A 21453-nucleotide genomic window follows, 5' to 3' on the forward strand; every position below is an offset into this window, starting at 1 on the left:
TTAGGTTGCTTCTGCTTTCTGCCGTTGCCTCGCAGTGTGCAGAAACACACTGATCTATTGATATTCATCGGTGACTGGGACAAGCAAGGGGACTGCGACACGCACACATGCACATCCCTCACATATACTGATGCAGAGGTATTTGCTGAGAACAAGCATGCAGCGGTCTGTCTTCCTGCTACAGCTCAACGACTGAGGATGCAGTAAAAGGAAAAAAAAAAAGGAGGATTAAGCATCACTCCAGCAGTGAGCTGCTGCTGGTAACTGAGCGCTTCATTCCTGCTCTCTGCGTGCCTCCTCTCTCTCTCTGCTGGCTGGCTGGCTGCAGCTTGACACCAGGCTCAGCTGCAGCTAGCATCGTGCTCCTCTCTGCATCTGCAGACCAGAACAGAAGAGCCGGACTGACATGGAGTCATACCTCGCTTGCATGTTGCAGCAGCTGTTAGGTAGCTTAGACAACAGATGTCGAGGTGCGTTTGCTTCTTTCTTGCCTTCTTTTATTTTAAATTAACAGCCTCTGCATTTACCAGAGAAACGGGTGTTATTAGATAATTTAGTAGAATATGAATTATTCTCCTTCATTTTATCCGATAGCTGCGAGCTGTGTGAAGCGATGAAAGTCTTGCACCTTTCAGTCATATTTAGTTGCTCTATTCGTGTCTACGGTTAGGAAGATAATGGGCAATCTAAAGCCATTATATGGATGTTATAGGGGATGCTGACGATGCCTTTGGGGTGATGAGGAAGATGCTATAGCTATGACCTTTGAACTTTATATCTCAGGTTGATTCTCAGGGGCTTGAGAGACCCTAAAAGAATTTCAGAGATCACTCGAGGAGTGTTTGTCCATGCTGAATGCTGCAGTGTTTGGGGAATTCCTTGCTTTAACCTCTAAAGAATTTGTCATCTGGAGGATATCTCTCATCTTCAAGGCTGGGTGGTTTGAAGTTGCGATAAGAGCAGAATTTTCAAAGCGTGGCCTCGCTGAATTTACAGCCTTTTTACGAGACTTGGCAGACGATTAGTGCTGCAACTGACTGTGAAATTTGGATTCTTGTCAGTGCTACAAGCTGGGATCAGAGCGATAACCAAAATTTGTTATGTAATGATGTCATGCCAGTGAAGATGGTGACACTGTGCATGGTAACTGCTCTCACAGGCACACACACACAGAAACACGCAAGCTGGAATTTCAGTCTTGTTGTCATTGCCACCTTTAGTACCTCAGAGAGCTTTGCCTTCTTTCACCTGTTGCTATAGCAACACGACCATTTGATTGACACACGTGTCTTTCCAACTGGCAGCACGCTAGTCTGGGCTGCAGGCGCTCCAGCTCGGACGCAGCCTATGAGCTGGCTGAGACGGTGAGAGCGCAGCGTGAGTGCCGCCTGCGACCCCACTACAGTGACCCCATGCCGGCCGACGCCTCCAAGCGCAAGCAGCTGGAGATGAAGATTGCCGCCGCCGCTCGACTCCACGGCCACCGTCGAGATCGCGATAGAGACAGAGACAGTGGTAAGTGCATAGCAGGTGTGCCACATTGTGTTCCTTCTTCTTCAGGGCTCGCAAAATTTCAAAATCCCTGGTAGCCCTTCGGGCAGGGACTCTTCAGTTTTTGGTAGCCCAAAATAAATTTAAGTAGCCCGAATAAAAAAGAGAGCAATTTTTTGATTGATGTTTTGTTTCCTTTACAATATTATACATTAAAGTGTAATATTGTAAAGGAAACAAAACATTAATCAAAAAAATTGTTGAAAAACAAATTACAACATTGTATAAAAATTACAATCATCAACTCAAATACTTGGTTCTAATTGAACAGAAATTTCTATGAACTTGTAAGAACTGTGTAGAACATGAATCAGTCTGTGTCAGATCCTGAATTTGAAATTTCCACTGAAGTCACGGGTAAGAGGAAAGTGGAACCAAGATCGAGGCCATTTGCTTTTTGAAGTTTGCAAAGACTGCTAAATTGTGCCAGTGGTAGTTCACTCTTTGCAACATAGTACGCTGTTTTAAACTGATTTTCAGGTTTATTTTTAGTATGTTATTTGCAATTGGTGTTTGTTCTGGGAAAGATATTGCAGACTGAGCAATAATGCATTTCTTGCATTTCTCATGGGTTCTAATGGGGGCCTTTCTTAAAATGACTGGTCCCAGTAACAAAGGCGCTTGTCAACTCAGAAATCGAGGGAAAACCAACAACACACCCGGCAGAACATTATGTTATTTACACGGGTGAACATAAGTGGTCCGCATGTGCGCATTCGCTGTCAAAATAAAAGACGCGCACCAGATAAGTTGCTGCAACGCGCGTTTGCGTCCATATAAAAGGCACTGTTTTTGTCCGCTAGAGTGGGAATTTTACGGCACATTCTGCACCACATCTCTGTGCGTTCATCATTTGTTTGAAGCCAGCTCACCTCCTGCAACCACTTTTCCGAGAATACGCGCTTCTTTTGTGGTTCGGACTCCTTCTGACATTTCTTTGGAGGTGGAGGAAAACCAAAGTAATTGCTTAAAGGAGCTTCTTCGACATCTTTAAGAGTTCTAAACAACATGTCTGTCCTCCTTCAGAAAATCCTATGTACGCAAACATGCGTTGCAACTTCTTATCTTGTGCGCGTTTTTTATTTTGACAGCGAATGCGCACCTGCGGACCACTTATGTGCACCCCTGGTTATTTAGCTCATCATATTGCAGCCACAGAAATTCTTTTGTCCATGAAACCATAAAGCTGCACTTTCTTTTTGCCTTATAGTCTGCTTTGTCATAACTTTTCCGTTTTGTGGTAAGCTTTTCTTTGGCTGTCACTTCTTCACCCTGGCTCAGCATAACTAAAATATATATCCTGCTGCTTTTACACACGCACTCACATAACGCTCAGCGATTCTCTGCGCGATCAACCTCTCACATGTTTAAGCTTGCTGCGGAAGATTTCACTTGTCATGTTTGCATAGTAAGCTAACGATTGATAAGACGATGTCAGAGGAATTGGTGCGCAAATTATCATCACTCACCAATCAGTGCTGTCGCTCTCTATACACAGTTCGCGCGATTGCAAAGTGAAAGCAAAAAACAAGCGCAAATTCAAACGCGATTTCAATATGTCACATATTGACAGTGGCTCACCGATGCCAATGACATAATTACCCAGCTACATTTCCGAAAGAATGCAAAAACATTGACATATATTTTTCCTTCCTACGATAGCCCGACGGGCAGGGCAGAGATAGATTTTGGTAGCCCGACTGGAAAAATCGCTAGCCCCGGGACGTCGGGCTAGCGATTTTGCGAGCCCTGTTCTTCCTCTTTAAGTGTGTAATCCGCTGAGGTTTTAGTTAAATTAAATGGAGCTACTTTGGATAAAGAAAATCCCACAAATAAGGACGACTTCAACAAAAATCTCAGTGTCACTGCAGCTGAAACGACACAGACGGTGAACTTCCATCAAAGGATGTCCATGCGTCAAATCTGGTTGGAAGTGTTTGGGTTGTAACACAAATGCAACTGTTAAGAATATGTGTGTGTTGCTTAAATATCTACCTCAGTAAACAGGAGCCACACACTAATCAACGTGATGCTTCCTTCATCCTTGAATCCAACTTTCCAGCCAACATCACTAAGGTCATTTTTAATGAATGTCACCAAAATCCAAGCAGTAAAGAGTCCCTGGTAGATTCTTCACAACTGGTAAAAGACTTAAATTTATTGCCTCTACTTTGCTTCCACACAAATATTTCCAAGCTCGAGTCGAATGACCCTAAAGAATAAAATAAAACATAACTCAGGGGGCAGGTAGCTATTTAACATGTAGGCTACTGGAATATCATCAGTAAAGCTTTTTGGATTCTGTATCACTTTGACTTTTAAGAGATATAATACCTTTGACATTAAAATCTTGTCCATGTTCTGTGTTTTTGAGATGATTTTTAGAAATCATGTACATCTCAACTTCTGTGGGTTGCTGAGTGTAACTGCACAATGGCAGGTAACATTATCTTATGATTAGTTAGAAAACTGGCAACAGCACTTTAAATTTGGGGAAAAGGGCCTTTCAACTTTTTTTTAAAGCTATGTAGGTAACCTTAGAGTGTGAATGAACTTCAGTATATTGTAGCCACTTTTCTCAGCTTTGATTTTGTACCAAAAGTTATAAAGAATACTGCTGATTGGTGTATTTGGGGGTTATTAGAGACGTACCTGCAATCAGAGCCTGTGATGTCCACTACAGCTGTCTCTGTCAGGGTACCTGGATCCTTGACCCAGTGTTGTCAATTTGGACCTTTTGCTATTGTTTCGTTTCCCCATGCCTGTTTCCTGTTTTATTCTTTTAGTCTTTTGTCCTGTGCATTGTGTTTAGTTCTACTTCCTCTGTGTCATTAGTTAGATTTATTCCAGATGTTTTCTCACCTGTTTCAACGCTTCCTTATTATCCAGTCTATTTAAGCCCTCAGTTTCTCTCAGTTATTTGCCTTCTCATTGACAACTCCTCGTGTGTAAACTCAGTTGATTTCAGTGACAGTCGCCTACAAAGCTGGATGGTTTGTATTTAGGCCTATTTCCTGTCTGCTAGCATGGAGCAGGTGGGGTTCATGGGTTCATCCATCTACAAAGAGGTGATTGAGATGTTTTGGCTTTGTTTTTGGGGGACTGTCAGGTCATCTATCTTTGTATACAGTCTCAACATATAAACATTGCACATATTCCTACGGTGTATGGCACTGACCCCATCACTGTATGATGGGATTAGACTTGATGCTTCCTTCCTGTGAACAAATGCCAGCACCTTTACAGAACTCTTTGTCCTCATTACACCTCTGACCTCACCATGAGCTGGAGGCTCATTCACAAATAAATTGTGAATGAGCCTCCAGCTGAGCCTGGCATTTGACATCCCATCCCATTTTTCTTTTTTTAAAAAAGAAAAAAAGGCTTTTAAGAAATACATTTGTTCTGTTTTTACATCCCTTATGCAACTTGGAGTCTTGCTTGTCACTGAACATTATGGCCTTTGGACCCTGTCCTCAAGTCCTCCCACCAAACACACACACACAAACTACCCGCTTATGTTCCCTGTCAGTTGAAGACCCATTACACTAGTGCTGGGCAAAGGAAGTCCATCAATACGACATATGCTAATGATGACCTTGCTGGCCTTTTCCCAGACACATGCGTTTATTTGATTGACAAAAACTGGAGGGTAAATCCATAAACATTCCGATTGCTAATGAATCTGATCATCCTCACATCCCTCTCCCCAGCACCTGCAGCAATTCGTGGTCGCTCAGAGCCTCCCGGTGAGGAGCGCCAGGCAGTCTTGGGCGTGACTCGAACCGGACAACACCGCTGGAGCACCATCAGCAGCCTGAGTGCAGACAGCGGAGTGGTGGGCCTCAGCGATGAGCGCGACGAAGAGGACAACGAGCCTCGCCGTTACCGCAGAAGCCGGGGAGCCGACGTGGAACGAGTGGACAGCGGCATCGGGCCGGGTCTGTCCCGCACCTGGAAGAGACCGTCGGCCTCTCTGAGAGCCTGGGAGGCCCAGAGACCGTGTCCGGACTGTGGACTGAGGGATGGGGCCTCGAAAGAACGGGGAGAGCGCATGTGCGAACGTTGCTCCAAGCTGCGCATTGAACGCAAGGAAGCCATCCTGGAGTTTCTGAACACGGAGTCGAGCTACGGCGAGGACCTGCGCATCATCAAAGAGGAGTTTTACTGCCCCATGCAGAGTGCCGGGCTGCTGACCGCTGAGCAGCTCGCCGTGGTGTTCAGCAACGTTCAGGAGTTAATAGATGTCAATGAACGCTTCACCGAACACCTGCAGGACAGCATCGATCAGGCCTTTGACCAGGTGACCCACACTCTCTGTCTCTCAACACACATAAATACCAGCTGTGCATGAGCAAAGTTGGCATCTTCTGGCTCATAAACGGATTTCAACATCTCCTGTTATTGCATAATTCACCTTAAGGGTCACACTTATAATGTCATTAAATGCCATTGTTTCTTTTTTTAACTGTTACTGAGTCCAAATTCAGATATATGTAGAAGTACACTTTAGAGATTCAGTACAAACATCAGAACCACAAGTTTAAGCACACGCATTTCCATGTATACACTCAAAGCAATTGCAGGTAAAAATGTTTGTTTCTCTCACAGCGACGAAAACAAGGTCACTTGTTGTCAGTTAGAGGAGAGGAACCATTAATCATGCTCTCATGAATATGCTTACATTAACAATGAGTGACTGTATACTGTTTGTGTAGTGATGATAGTGCCTGCAGTAAAGTATCACCAATTCTGGACATCATCTCAGCTATACAGAGCACTTTAGTCTTCTTTTTACTTATTTTGGCTTAACACATAACAAATCAGTGGTTAGCATTAAAGCTAAGGAGCGTTAGTGCTACTGATAACTGTAAACATTTGCCTCTTCAACAGCTTATCCCAGTTGACATTGGGCGAGAGGTTGGGTACACCATGGGCACTCTAACAAAGAGTGACAAATAACCATTCAGACTCGCATCTAAACCCTGCTGCTGATTTAGAATCACCGGTTAACCTGGCACACGTGTCTCTGCACTGTTTACCCTTTGGCTGGCCCAATCTTCCTGTGAGCCAAATATAACTACACTAACAAGTCATTAACATTAGTTAGCTGACAGCCCAGCCCACTGGCTGCAGCAGCAAGAGGGAGAAAAGATGAAGGGAATTACAATTTACTTGCAAAAATATAATGAAACTAAAAAGTGTGTGTGTTTATCAGAAAGTCAGCAGTGTGGAGCATGCATGGGTGGATGGAGAGCAAATAATAAAATAAACCTGAAACACACACTGTGGCTGTGCTGGTCCGAGCCTGGGAGTCACATAGTCACTGCAGGAGGGAGGGAGCTTTTACAGCCCAGCTCACTGGGCCCAGGTGTTGCTCTTGGAGCTTATTACCCTCCTATTAGTGCCTCAATAACACAGTACAACAAAACAGAGACACCTAGTGCCTCATCAACAAGTTTGACAGCAGTGATGTCACCAACGTCTGTTTTATAAATCAGAGTTAGTTGAAGTTAATTCAGTTAACTTATCATCCCTCTGCGTTCTATCCTTATATAGTACAATGCAAGGTAGATGGACTGATATTTATACAGTGCTGTTGTGCTTCTACTGAGATCTCAAAGCACTACACTCGCACATACAATTTAATTATACGCACACACACACAAATACTCCAGTCGATGCATCAGGGGAAATTTGAAGTTCATTGTCTTGCCAGGTAAGCTTTAAGTATAGAAGCCAGGGATCAAACTGCTAACCTTCTGAGCAGGTCAGAAAGATCCTGAGCCAGCTTTAGCCAGTGGTGAGAGTTAAACAGTGAAGAGTGCAGGAGTCCATCCAGGAGATGTGTCTGAAACAAAAGTACAAGCTTTGTTGCTACAGCCCTGTTTACAAATTGTTTAGAAAAAAAGGTTGTTGTTTTTTTTAATTTGTTACAAAACTCTGAGTAATTCCAGACTCATAAAGCACTTTGTAACACAGGTTTTTGAAAAATGCTCCATAAATAAAGTTCTTATTATTAAAATAAGTTTCTTTAAGATCAAGCACTAAGATCATTCTACTTATCTTTAAAGAAAGAAATTTTCTTAAAAGAAATTTAAAGAAGGAGAGCCAACAGTCTTCTTAAAAAATGTCGGCCACCTTGAATTTCAAATGACTAAAGGTCTAAAGCAGGGGTGTCAAACTCAAATACACAGTGGGCCAAAATTCAAAACTGGAACAAGGTCGCGGGCTAACATTAATATTTATTGAAAAAAAAAATCTTCCTCCAGATTTAAGAATGAATCTCTTCTTATGGACTCAAACAAGTTTTGCTGAAAAACTGAATATGGAACAAGCAAAGCTTAATACTAAACAATATATATATTAGCTGTATAATACCAGTAGGCCAGCTCTAATAGTAATTTGGTATGGCTTCGCGAGCCAAATGTAATTAGGCTGCGGGCCAAATTTGGCCCGCGGGCCAGAGTTTGACACCTATGGTCTAAAGAGTCATCAGAAAACAGTATATGTGCCACTTTTGGTACTTTTATTACTTATTTATTTTTGTTTGTGCGTATTCTGAAATATCAGCTGATAATTTCTTTCTTTCAGACACATAAGACATGAACAAAATCCCTAACATTTGTTATGTTTAGGTAGTCATTTACATATTTATGCTGTTCAAGCACATGTGCCACAAACAGGGAAGATGCAAAGCGTCTTCTGTTGGAAGAACTCTGTAAATATCAACGCTCATATCACGGTTGAAGGTTGTGTCTCCTAGCTCTGTTTCATTTCTGCTTCTCTCAGTGAGAAGCATGAGTCTTAAAATGCTCTCTGTATGATACTGTACTTAGTTACCATTTGTTTCAAGTTTACCTTAAAACAGCTGGTATATCTGGGACTAATAATTTTTGGGAGTATTACTGTCACTCCCTGATAACTGCTATGCTCACTAATTAGTACCCTTGTGTGAAGTGATGAGGCGAGAGCCAAGCATAAAGTCTGCACGTACCACTTTGGACAATGACTTTTAAGGCCGTTGCTTTCCTGTGGTTTGATTTCAGGGAGATGAAGATCTGCTGACAGTGTACATAGGAGAGATCTTTCTGGAGTTTGTCAACATGCTGCCCGCCTTTCAGACCTACTGTCTGCAGCAGTCCACCTCAGTCAACATGCTGAATACACTGGAGAAAGAAAAAGAGCTGCTAAGGTACACACAAAGTACAAGGACTGGTCTTCCTGTGGCTCTGTGTGATGGCAAAATTGCTGTGGGAGCTTTCTCTTGTCCCTGCCACGGCTGTGCTGTGTAATTCTTAATGGAAAGGACAGCGAGTTATCACTTATTCAGAAGACGTTCTATTTCAAGAGCAGAGCTGCAATGATTCATATTTTTAGACAGAACTGCAGCTCACCCATGACTCAGGCTGTCTTATGATTCCATTAATCAAGTTTTTAAGAGTTTCCCCAAAGACATACACAGACTGTAAGAATGTCTCCGTTCTCATCGTCCTCTTCTCTCACTTCTCTCTTTAGAATCTTCCTGGATGTTTCTCAGAATGACAACACAGCCCTGCGTCGTATGAACCTGCGCTCCTTCCTTATGGCGCCCCTCCAGCGCGTGACCAAGTACCCGCTTTTGTTGAGCCGCATCATTAAGGTCACTCCCGAGTGCCACCCCGACTACGCGCGTCTCCGTGAGGCCAAGAGTCGGGTCGAGTCCCACCTGGAGCACATCAATATGAAGACCAAGCAGGAGGGCAATGGGGTCACCTGGTCCCTGCGCTCGTTCCGCCGCGACAGCCGCAAGAACCGGGAGGTCATCAACATCGAGATGCGAGAGGTGTCGATGAAGACGGTGGGGTGGGCGAGGGAAAACACGCGATTTGTCATGGAGGGGCCGCTCCAGCTGTCCCAGCCGGCGGACGGTCAGTGGGTGAAGAAGGGCAGCAAGGCTCTCAAGTTCCAGAACGTCCAGAGCCTGCTGATGGTGAGGACGCAGCGGGCGGTTGAGGGACTGTGCGCCGACCTGGTGGCTCGGGGGGATCAGATGGAAAGCGGCGGAGAGAGCATTCGGGACGGAGTGCTGGTTCTGATCAAGGACAAGAGCAGCGGGAAGTTCACAGTGCTGAGAGAGCCCATCCGACTGGGGAACTGCGTGGTGTCGACAGATCCGGACTGCGAGGACACATTTGAGGTGCTTGACATCCGGCGGGAGTCTTTCGTTTTCCGCGCCTCGGACAAATCTCGCACCCAGCAGTGGTTCCACCAGATTAAGAGGTACGCTCGGGACTTGGGCACCTGGAGGAAAAGACGTAACGCTTTGCCCAACATCATGATCAACACGAACCAAACGCGGTCCTGAGACTAACCACCACTCACCTTTGTTACACTGTAAATAACCTCCTACTGCAAAAATCAGCCGACAACAGGAAGCATTTCCGAGTGACTCCGCTGTCATAACTCATTAGAATTCAATAACAATAAATAAAAAGGGAAGAGAAAAAAAATCTCAGACTCTCATGAGGGCAAGAAAACGACGAAGCACTTTGTTTTTGTTACGAAGCTGTAAGTGCGCCATACTGTCATAAAATATTATGTATGTAGATTTAATTTGAAACTGTTACATTACAAGAGCAAAGTCAGAATCTTGGACGACCAAATGAAAAACAAAGAAAAAAACTTGGGTCGATCTCGTCGGCCTTGATTGTAAAGACTGTTTGCTCTCGGAGAGGCAGAGCTGTGTTTTTCAGTAAGTAACGTGTGTCTGTTGAACAGCATGACTGAACATGACCGACTGCAACGGGAAAAATTGTAACATCTTTGGGGTTTTTTAGTTTCTTTTCTTTTTTTAATACAACACAGTGTGATGTAAGAACATTTCTCAAGGCAGAAATGTCGTCCACATCTTTTTGTTCGGTGGTTTTCGTTTGTCGTCACTGCCCTATTGTGTCCGTGTGCCGCCCTCTACTGTACATTGGCGGTAGGGCTTTCACTATCTTTCACTGCCAGATAAGCAGTGGAGCAGAGCCTCTCAAAACGGGCTGTACAGACCTCCCGCGTCACCGTCTTTCAGTGAGAACTCACGTAACAGCAATAATCTCTGCCAGTTTCAAAGTAAGTAGCTACTGTATATGCATTTCGTTTTCCTGAGGTTTTCCTTTTGGCGTTCAGGTGTTAATCCTGCTTTACTGTGTCGTTGGGTTTTATGTGGCACATTTAACTAGAGTCTGATTGGTCGGTGGGCACGACTAAAGCTTTCCCTAATGCTAAGGACGCCTCTGTTACGGTCATTAGATTTAAGTGCCATGAAAGCAGTTTGTGAAGAGTCTCGTCAGTCCTCTTTCTTGGAACATCCTGTCAAACCGGGTGACGTCAAACACTACCTGTGTGTGTTAAGTGCAGAGTTTTTCCAACCTCGGCTTCAGGACCTCATGTGGAGACCACCACTGGCCTCTGCACAGTTGTAATAATGTAATAACAGAGAATCAACAACCAGTTTTTTGTATTATTGAATGATTTGCTGGTTGTTTCTTCAACCAATCATTTGGTCTGGCATCAGTAACTCCTAAGAGTCTTCTTAGGAGACTCACTATATTCAGATTTTAAGAATATCACTTTTCAGTAAACAAACCACTTAGAATCACTGACTTTCTGTTAATAGACTATCTATTATGACTTTAATACTTTAACTGATTCAGTTATGCCACCATTTCTTGTCCATCCCACCCTCTGTGTAGCTGTGAGAGACCAAAAAAAAGGTTCTGTTTTGAAACTCTGGCGTTAAGGTTGAAAAAGCCTGCTACCTTGACGACAAACGCCTCAAAGAAAAAGCATCCAAACCATCTCGTCGTGACGCAGTTTCAGCTGTGTTATGTGACTTAGCGATGAGCTGTTGTGCCTTGGTACTTGATCACTGTTAAATGAAAACTGACTGAAGTATTTGCAATCCGTCATAGTAGCATTAACCTCTGAAATAGACTCGTCTGCTCTCCGTCACTTGACCGAGATTCATTTACAGGCAATATAATTATTCCTTCGACAGTCCCTGACTGCTGATGTGATCGACTGATCCTCTGTGTCTTCTTCTAATTTGTGTTTTTACTACTCATGGTGTGTTTTGTTTTTTTTATTATTTAAGAAAGCTTTATTTTGTTTGATGCACTTTATTATTATGATTCAGTAATAGTATATTCTCCAGTGTAACTGCTGGTAAAAACTCTGTTACACAGTCATTACTGTTGACCATACTTGATGTAAAAGAGGGACTCTGGTCGACCGAAGCCGATTCCAGCACTTTGAAACTATAAAGTCGACCCAGTCATCGAAACCAAAACCACCAGATAAGACCAATGCCGTTATGTTATGAAGTAGCACGATCACTGTGTTTTGGAGGGCAGGGCTGCTCAGCTCCACACCGATACGCCTGTACTGTTGGAGGATGCAGTTTCAGATTTAAAAAGAAAAAACTAAACCTGCAGTTTCATTAAAGTTTCTTTTCCTCATTTGTGTATGAAAGACCTGACGTTTTGTTTCCTCAGTGTAATATATTGTGCATTATATTAAAAGATTTTAAACACAACATTTGTTGTTGTTTTTTTTCCTGTATAAAGTCTTATATAAAGTAGATGTTTGTACTTAGAATCATTCGCATCATCTTTAGGATTTCAAAGACAACAATACACACTGAACAATTGAGATCAATTTATTTGAAACAAAATCACAATATAGAAGGGAAACAGTGATTTTTTTTTTCTATATAAAAACACCATTCAGCAACATTAAAGTATCGAAGCAAACTGAAGCTTGGACGCCCACAACAGAAACAAACCTTCAAGATGTTTCTCTCCATGAAAAACAAATGGACACACTGTACTACACACAGAGACGTTCTATTTGCTCGTTGGCACTGCGCTGCAAGGGTTTCTTACTGTATGAAAACAAAGAACATACCTAACTCATCACAGCAGCTTTATGTCATATGAAGTGCATCTTTGGCTTTTCTTTGGCTCGTCCTCTCCCAGAGCCTCGTTTATAAATGCTACTGATGGAAATCCAAAACCTTCTGAGTTCAAACGCTTTAAAAATGTATGAATCGGTTGTTACTCTCTTTATGGATTTTAGATTTAATATCTCAAGTTTGAGTGGACCATCTTCTTTATAAATGAGGCTCCTAGATATTTTTTGTGGGGTTTTTTTGTTTGTTTTTTTAAACAATAAAGTCAGAGTCCTAAGAAACACCGGGCATCAAATGCTGGTAAACAACACAAATACTTGTTTCTTTTTTCTTTGTAAACACATAAAAACAATGACAGAATAAATGAGCCTGGCTGGAGCGCTTCACTCTGAGCCATCTCTGCCTTCTTAAACAATTAACATCAATACACTGTAAAGAAATAATAAAAATTTGACTGTTGCGAAAGAGAGTGAACAGCTGCAAAACCAGCTCAGTTTAACAGGGATCAGAAGACTGAGAACGTGTTTCCAAAACCAGCAACAAATCAAACCGTTGATTTTAAATCATCTGATGGGGGGCGTCGCCGCCTCTGCTATCCTTTCCGACAGACTGGCATCCACCTGACGCACATCTCACGCATGCATTCGCACAGATATACGCCGATAAGCACGCACACACACACATACACGGTCTGTCTTCGGTTGCTGGGGCCTCAGGCAGATCCCTGGCTCTCATGTTCCAGGTGGTGTAAAGTCTCCAATCTGCAGCAGCCATGGAGAGTTCCCAGCTTGGGGGCGGGGCAGCCACCACGCCCTCCTTCTCCCACAGCCAATCGCGCCTTCGCCGCTCTACTTCTCACCAGCGGCCTCGGGCTCCTTGGCCAGACCGCGGATTGACAAGTCATAAACTACCTCTTCGATTTTCTTCACGTCGTACTTGAGGCCGTCGTAGCGCTTCCTCAGAGGGTCGTTCTTCAAGTTGAGCAGGCGGAAGCCCGAGTCCAGCTCGTTGATGAAGTTGGAGATGCGCAGGGGCCGGTTGTAGTCTCCTGCTGTGACGCTGTTTACCGCCAAGCGTGACTGGATCGACAAACACCATGGTGAGTTAAGGTCAACTTATACACAACAAATCATTGTTTACAACATTTTTGGAAATAATCTTACCACCAAATTTATGGACAGAAATTACTGCAATAATATCTTTCTTCCCCAAAACACACACCTGAATGCTCCAGACCTGCAAACTGGCAAAACTTCTGCTTTTATAGAGGAGCTCAAACTTGCTGATGATCAATTAATCAAGTGCTTGTCCTCATGATTCCTAGAATGTATTTAATATATAGAACATGACTGTATGTAGCAACATAACAATTAACAGTAAACTCACCAGTTCACTTGCCATGATCAGGACGCCTGCCAGGTAGTCCTCTACATCGAGGTGGAAGCCTTTCTCTCGCACCACTTCGACTACAAGGTGGAGAGAGAGGAGGAAGCAAAGATTAGCCGACTTTCTCCAGTGAGACTTCGACTTTATGACATTAAGCGGTACCTACTCCCGAGTATCTGTGCCACTTCCTCCCGCTTTACAAGAGTTTCACTCTCCAGGTAGACAACAAACGCTGCTAAGAAAGCCAGACGCTGCAGGACAAACCGCCAGTGTTCATGGAACCTAAAAAGAGAAGAAGAAAGCCGAGAAACAAAGATAACAACACTTGATTTCTTAAGGATATCCTCCTCACAGTGAGTCCTGTTTCTTTAGGGAGCCAGAGGCACATAAATTGAAATACTTAATAATAAAACAAGACAGTTAAAAACACATTATCAGCAAAATTTTGCGAGTTTTGGTTTCATGAACGAAATAACAAACATTCAAAAACTCATTAGCGTTGCATAATCATGACGATAACTGTAATTGCTGAGAAGAAAGTCATTCCTACCTATAATACTGCTCCATAGGAAATTTTGTTTTGAGTTCAGCAATTTGTGTTCTGACTGTGCAGAACAGCTCCCGCGCCTTCGCACATTTGCTGGGAACTAAAAGGGAGAAAAGAGAAGATTATCATACCAGAGGTTCAAAAATCATTTTATCCAAGTATCTACAGCTCCACGGGTCACTCACTTTCTTTGAATCCACTTGGTTGGTGGACACTCTGTAGTACTGTTAGTATTTCCCTGGCGGTCTGCTCCAAGGTTTGAACCACCTTACGAATATCCTGTGAAAAGAGGGAATGAAGAACAACAAAGCGTTTAAAGCTTCTACTAAAGTCCGAATAAAATCAATATACCTTTGCCACTTTGAATACCTAAGATGCTTACAACAAAGTCTGTAAGACAGAAGAACAAATTCCCTCTCTAAGCAAAAATGTGTTTCGCTTGTCGTTACTTCACTCAGATGTTTGACCTTTATTGTGCAGAGTGATACATGTGCAGAATTTGACACTACGAGGAAGTTTTCACAGTCACTGCTGATGTGGGGATAATTGCTCTATCTGCACATTAACTCTAAATGTGCATGCATCGCTGCAAGACCTGACTGCTCCCTCTCATTCCCACACATGTACTCTGTCTCGCTTCAAATGAAGCATTATTTATTCCTCTTCTCTCCAGAGCATACTTCCACCTGCTTTCTACTCTCATTACAGATCACAGTGCCATCTGCAAACATTAGAATCCACGGAGACTCCTGCCTGACCTCATCTGCCAACCTGTCCATCACCCTTGCAAACAAAAAGGAGCTCAGACCAGATCCCTATTATAATCTCAGCCCCACCTTGAACTCATCTGTCACTCCTACCGGACACCTCGCCTCTGTCTGGCTGTCTTCATACATGTCCTTCACCACCCTCATATACTTCTCTGCCATTCCTGACGGTACCACAGTTCCTCTTTATCATATGCTTTCTCTGTATCCACAAAGACTTTCTCTGTACTTCACCAGTACATTCATATATTCTACATTATTAATGGGCAATGTTATTTTTTGTTTATTTATTTATTTATTTATGTTTACCCGGGTATATTTTTCAATGGTTTAAAACCTGTCTTAGGGTGATACAGCCACAACCAATCAGCAATATTCGGAATTAAAGCTATCCCGCATTAAATTCACTAATTTTTAAATTAACTTTGGTTGGGGAAAACGCTTTACAAGCGTGGTAAAAACACTGGAGCTTGATGATATTTAGATTTCAGGAAAAGTGATATTTATTGCGAACTGTTATCGACCTGAATTAAATTTCTTAGCTGATGTAGCTAAACCATAATGTCCCATTTACCAGGGTTAAATATTTTCATTAAATGTTTAACGACAAGTCTTCGGCTCAGGTTAGCTGCTAGCTAGCAGTCTCTGTGAGCTAACGCTGTGCTGTTCGTGCTTACCTCTCTGATGTCCTGGTCTGCGCTCAGGAAGCCCTGGATGTAACTGAACATCTCGGTGACAGACATTTCTCTTCTGAATCCAGCCGTAAGCTTGATACCGAAAATGAACCTTCCGCAGCTATTCAACACATCAACGTGCACGAGAACCGTCAATCTCCGCCTCCAGCTGGCGCCTGGTGATGATGTCATCAATGCATAAATCAGAGCCTTCTTCTTCTTCTGTATAGGGTTTACTGGCGGTTGGCAAACAGCAAAATGGTGCAGTACCGCCACTAACTGGTGTTGAGTGTGGACCGAAATGACAAAAAAAAAAATTCAAAGCCTCTGGAACAAATGGGTCTGCCTTAAAAACCAAAATACAGCCCGATAACTTTCACTTACAGAGGTCGTGCGAAACAAATCAATCAAATCCAACTTCACGTCCATATCGTCCAGCTTTTTGAGCAGTTATCTCCTTTCAATATCAAACCTCTGACAATTCAAGAAAACATGTTCTATTGTTTCCTGTTCCCTACTGCAGTCACACTCCCCTGTACAGTGTTTACCTATTAAAAACAATGTGCTATTTAAACCAGTGTGTCCGAATCTCAGTCGAGATATAATCGTCTCCTCTCTCCTGTTTCGGCCTGTACTTCTCATTTCCCCCACCTTCCTTTGGATTTTATAAAACCATCGCCCTTTCCTCTCTTCCTCCCATTGCTTCTGCCACCTTTCCTTCATTTTGTATTGTATTCTACTCTTGAGCTCCGTCCTACTCACACTAATAACCATATCTACCAAATCTGTGTGCCGGCGTCATCATGCATTTTTCTGTTTTAAAAGTAGACGACAGATGTTTTTTTTTTTAAAAAATATAGATTAATAATTGTTCATTGCTTATTTCATTACTTCAGTGTATACTGTGGTTGCTTAATTTTAAACAGCTTGTTATTACAAAAAAACAAAAAAAAGAAAGTGATATTTTTACCTAATAAATCCAGGTGTGCAATTACAGGCAACCCTTATTTAATGTAAGGGAAGCTAAAGGTAGTATGGGGATATGTAGCCAAGCCTAAAAAATGTTTTGTCTACAGTTAGGAAATTTGACCCTTCTTTGACCTCAGTGGGTCCACCTGGAAGACAGACTCACTGCATTACCTTATCCTTCCTGTTGATGGCGCCAAACCAGCACTTTTGTTACTGTTGCCTTTGCGTGCTGCTCGTTAACGCAGCCTTACCAGCCCCAGGTGCATCGTTCATTACGTGCGAGAGTTTGGATTTTCATCACTAATAAATACATACAATGCTAAAAATATAGATATACCCATCCGTCTTAAAAACTATAAGTTAAAAACGTCTTTAGCTCAACGTTCTTAAAATGAAAAATAAAAAAAATTTAAAAAACTGGAGTAGTAGTTTAAATCACAATTACGTCAGAATATTTATCCCCATTTTTATGGTTATAATTTTGATTTCGTATTTTAAACTACAGTACACTGCAAAACTCTCGAGCCACCCCCAGTTTCTTTATATCTTACTTGCAAGGTGTCAGACTTTTTAAGTTGTCTTGAGGCATAGCTCTCCAGGCTTTTTTAGGGTGAGTTTGGTCCTTGCACCTGACCATTTTCTGAGGCTTGTTTGGTCTTTAAAAAAAAAACAAACAACTTCACACTGACCTATGCATTATTCAAGGACTTAAAAAGTCACCTAACTCAAGGCACTTTGAATCTATGATAAACTGCACAAGTGGAATACAAAAGAAGAAGTGGCAGACTTAAAAACTATCTACAGCAGATAAACAGTATCTGAAAGTCATGTCTTTAGGAAATAGGGGAGGAAAATTCAGCACAGCTCTGAAACTGGAGCTGAGAGATGCATCTGACCCTTCAACTGATCCACTAGTCTTAATAGAAGACACTATGAATTAGGGCTGGGCCATATCATACCGTTCACGGTAATACCGGTATAATGTTGGGCAACGATAAGAAAATGAAATATGGCGATAGAATATGGGTAAAACGCGCACGCGCAGTGCCTTTGTTTTCATTAGCACATGACGGCGATGGAGAATGAGAAGGGCGAAAGCGGATCGTTGAACGAAACAGATGAACCAGAACTGGTTTGTAAAAATGCTGCAACTTCAGTGGTGTGGAACTGGTTTAGCTTTGGTCCGTCAGATACACAACAAAGCACTATTTTTGGTAGAGCATGCTAGCGGGCCGTCGTTATTACCATGTTTTTTGGAAAATACGGCACATTTAAAATCAATCCTTTGATTTTTCTGAAAGTCAACAGTGACCTTTATAATCCCGTGTGCCTTATGTATGAATTCTGGTTGTGTTTACTGACCTCGAAACGATTTTATGTTTAAAAGTTGTAAAGTATTTTGTAAAGTATTTTGTCTAGTGTCAATTATATCGTCAGTTATATCGTTATCGCAAATTTTCAAATGTATATCGTGATAAATATTTTTGGTCATATCGCCCTGCTCTACTATACTACTACTACTACTACTATGAATTACAATGTAAAAAGTTTTTGATTGGCACCAGCTTCATTTTTCAGTTATTATTCCAAAAGCACTGCCAATACAGTAAAAGCATACCTGGATAGAAAACACACACAATGGGACACTTTCAGACATGGATCGGTCTACCCAGAACTCAGACCTCAACTTTATTGAAGCAGTGTGAGAGAAAATGACAAGAAAACTGCCTAAGAGAGTTCAGGCAGGGTTGAAAAATAAAGGTGGTCATAGCAATTTTTGACTTTCAAGCTCATTAGAATTGCACAAACTTTGTTTTTGGCTCATATACTGTATTTTTGTGTATGTTTGCACGTTTTGGTAAATTTCTGCACCTATTTTCCATTTTTTCCCTAGCAAAATATCTGCAAGAAAGCTCAACAGCTCAACACTTTTGCACAGTACTGTATTACTTAGAACATTAAAAATCTATTACCTGTGTCACCTTCATAACATTGTTTTTCAGCTATAATCGAGCATTTTGTTTTGACCTATTTTTACATAAAACAGAAATAAATGCATATCTGTATTCTGAACACAAAAGTAGTAATAGTATCATATTTGAAACAGTGGCACTAATATGCCCTTTAACAATGATATTGTGGGGATTGTCATAGCTTAACTTACAGTATCATGGAATACTCAAATAATTCTGACTACAAGGCCCTTAATAACCTCGCAGTTCATTATTATTGAAGACATTTATAGGATTGTAAACTATCTAAATAAAATGCATGCAGGCTACTGACATGTGTAAAAAACAGCAGGAAACTGAAACACGTGAGAACAAAATCCAACCTCCAATCCAAACGTTTGTGTCGTTCGCGTGTAGTCGTCAGATTTCCCACAGCAACTGAAGGCATCCCGTCAGCCCGCCGCTGACGCAGAAAAGTCAGCCTGTTGATCCAACAAGTTTAAACCCCTCTGCTCGTGTGCGGACTCAGACACCGGCGGGGATTTAGAGCGTTTTCTGTTCGTCTGATTCAGTGTGGTCTCTCCAGGCGTTTGAACGCTCAGTTTGTGGCTTTCACTGAAATAATGCAGCTAAATGCTACGCGTCCGAGCCTTTGAGATGGAGAAAGCCCTAACAGAAGATGACTGCGTGGATTCAGGAGCCGAGACTGGAGGGTGAGTGAAGGAGAAATAACAGATGCAGAATATCTCACTAAATGTTTGGGATATTGGAATTAGGAAATACTTTAAATTAACCACAGCCAATGTGCATTCTCATTTTCATTTAAGAAGAAGCGAGAAAGCACACAACATTTTTATTTTTATTTTATTTTATTTTAAATGAGATTTGGCTTATTAGTCTCGACGATCCTCAGTTAAATTCACAGGTTTATTTATTTTATTTTTTAAATGTTATATATTACACTTGCTACTGAGGCAGACTAAGCTCGGGACAAGCTGTTTTGGGATGCTAATATTTTTAGCGGAATGTTAAAGTTAAAAAAAAAAAAAAGATCTAACTCAAAGTTGTTTGGCAGGAAAGCGTGTTAAGTTAACGCTGTTTACTCCTTTGCAGCCATTAAACAAAGATGTGCCTCGTTGTCTCCTGCGGTATGTCACTGATTTGATGTTGTGTTGTTGTGAAGGATTTACTAGTTGTTTTCCGTGCGTGTTTGTGTCTCTGTATGTCTCGCAAAATTAAAAGACAGGTTCACTTTCATTTTTTTGAAGATTTAACACGATAAACGGGATGATCGTATATGTCTTTAAGGTGTTTGGGATCTATTCTATTAGTTTGTTTTTTGTTGTTGTTGTTTTAAGTAAAGAGTAAAATTGGTAGTGAGTTTGTGTGAGAGTGTGTGTGTGAGAAGTTTGCCTTCAGGGTTTTTCAGAAAGGCTTTCTGATAGAAGATGAAGTGAGATTTTTTTAATCTTATGATAAGTCTACAGAGGCAGCAGGATAAAGGCTGGTTAAATGTAACAAACACAGGACTTTCACCATGGAGACTGAGGTTAGAGTCCAGCTGTGGCTTGTTTTGTAGATGAAGTTAAAGTGTTGTCAACTTTTCTTTCTTTCTTTTCACATTTCAAAGCAGCTTGGTTAAGTCTAGGTAAATATAACTCGTTGTGTTTGAATAAACCGAGTCCCATATGTCAGAAAGCTGTTGTGTCTGAAAACCCTGAAGTCAAACTGACCATGTGCGGGACAAACCAGAAGAATGATTGAGGCATTCATGTACACATGACCATGTCACATGATGTCCTATGCTAAAGGGCTTGTGGTGTTCTTACAGATTAGTCACAGGCAAACTGCACATCTCTGAACTCCCAGATTACACATCAAGGTTTCTTTCTGCCTTTACATTGTATTAACTTTGCCTATATAGATCCTTGTGGTCCCTCACGGAGATGTATGGTGGAAGAAAGATTAAAAGCCCGGTATGCAATTAGGTTAATTGTTGTTTACTCTATATATTCTTATTACAGGATTTCATTTCAGTCACGGCTTACATAAAATAGTTTATCTAGTAGTGCAAGCACGGTTTTACATTTGATTGTGTAATTGCACACGATTAAGAAAATATGAGGCCACCATATCAAGCAGTCCAACCTAATTGTTGCCACTACTCGCAGCCTTGTAGCGTCTCAGAATTTAGCCTATAATCAATGTTTGTGTTGTTAATGGTTAAAAACAGAATACAGACAAATATCAGAGTTACATTAAAAGTACTTGTATGTGAAAAGTATCCTTGTTAAATGACAAACTCCAGGCCCGTCCACCTCCACCTGCTCACATCCCCCACCTCTTCTTCCTCAATCCACTAAATTTAGAACACTTTCACTCCACCAGTGCATTTGAATAAATTAATAAAATAAACAATATTTTGTTGGTCATAAAGTCCATCTTAACCCCCTATTAGTGAGTTATAAATATATGAGTCGGTCCTGTGTATGACTTTGTCTCTGCCGTGTTCTTATATAACTGCTGTTCTGTCAAACGAGAAAAACAGAATACTTATAATTTTTATTCCTGAACACCAACAAACCTACATGAATATATGCGTCACGGTTGTGTAAATAGACCCCTGCTCTGGGGGAAGTAGGATGATAATGTTATGTTGTTATTGAAT

General features: G+C 41.7%; 3 protein-coding genes across 5 annotated transcripts in view; 2 read left to right on the top strand and 1 right to left on the bottom strand.

Annotated features, from left to right (window-relative positions):
• Window positions 1-12115, top strand: part of arhgef49 (Rho guanine nucleotide exchange factor 49) — a 77650-nt gene extending 65535 nt beyond the window's left edge. For all 3 annotated transcript variants that reach the window (XM_084954913.1, XM_084954914.1, XM_084954915.1), the window contains exons 5-8: window positions 1305-1515; window positions 5265-5854; window positions 8601-8746; window positions 9070-12115. In XM_084954913.1, the coding sequence (XP_084811039.1) occupies window positions 1305-1515; window positions 5265-5854; window positions 8601-8746; window positions 9070-9898 (1776 nt within the window). In that variant the 3' untranslated portion in view covers window positions 9899-12115. The remainder of the gene's footprint in view (window positions 1-1304; window positions 1516-5264; window positions 5855-8600; window positions 8747-9069) is intronic.
• A 105-nt stretch (window positions 12116-12220) lies between these two features.
• On the bottom strand, window positions 12221-16071 carry tsn (translin). The gene is made up of 6 exons (XM_084954916.1): window positions 15868-16071; window positions 14609-14702; window positions 14427-14523; window positions 14043-14158; window positions 13877-13956; window positions 12221-13569 (listed from the first exon to the last, which is right to left on the bottom strand). The coding sequence occupies exons 1-6, from the start codon at window positions 16054-16056 to the stop codon at window positions 13339-13341; spliced, it is 807 nt and encodes a 268-aa protein (XP_084811042.1). The 5' UTR covers window positions 16057-16071; the 3' UTR covers window positions 12221-13338.
• Window positions 16072-19200: 3129 nt separating this feature from the next.
• Window positions 19201-21453, top strand: part of fam124a (family with sequence similarity 124 member A) — a 30393-nt gene continuing 28140 nt past the window's right edge. The window contains exon 1 of the mRNA XM_084908122.1: window positions 19201-19498. Coding sequence (XP_084764248.1) covers window positions 19419-19498 — 80 coding nt within the window. The 5' untranslated portion in view covers window positions 19201-19418. The remainder of the gene's footprint in view (window positions 19499-21453) is intronic.

The sequence above is a fragment of the Perissodus microlepis genome, chromosome 16, assembly GCF_051167445.1.
Source record: "Perissodus microlepis isolate ML-2025 ecotype Zambia chromosome 16, ASM5116744v1, whole genome shotgun sequence".
In the NCBI taxonomy this organism is placed as follows: domain Eukaryota; kingdom Metazoa; phylum Chordata; class Actinopteri; order Cichliformes; family Cichlidae; genus Perissodus; species Perissodus microlepis.

Excerpts from the sequence above, each read along its gene's own strand:
- tsn (XM_084954916.1), bottom strand. The coding sequence starts at position 16,056 with ATGACATCATCACCAGGCGCCAGCTGGAGGCGGAGATTGACGGTTCTC. Across the intron at positions 14,703-15,867 it reads CAGACCAGGACATCAGAGAG|GATATTCGTAAGGTGGTTCA; the intron begins GTAAGCACGAAC and ends CTCTTTTCACAG. Across the intron at positions 13,570-13,876 it reads TGATCATGGCAAGTGAACTG|TCACGCTTGGCGGTAAACAG; the intron begins GTGAGTTTACTG and ends TTGTCGATCCAG.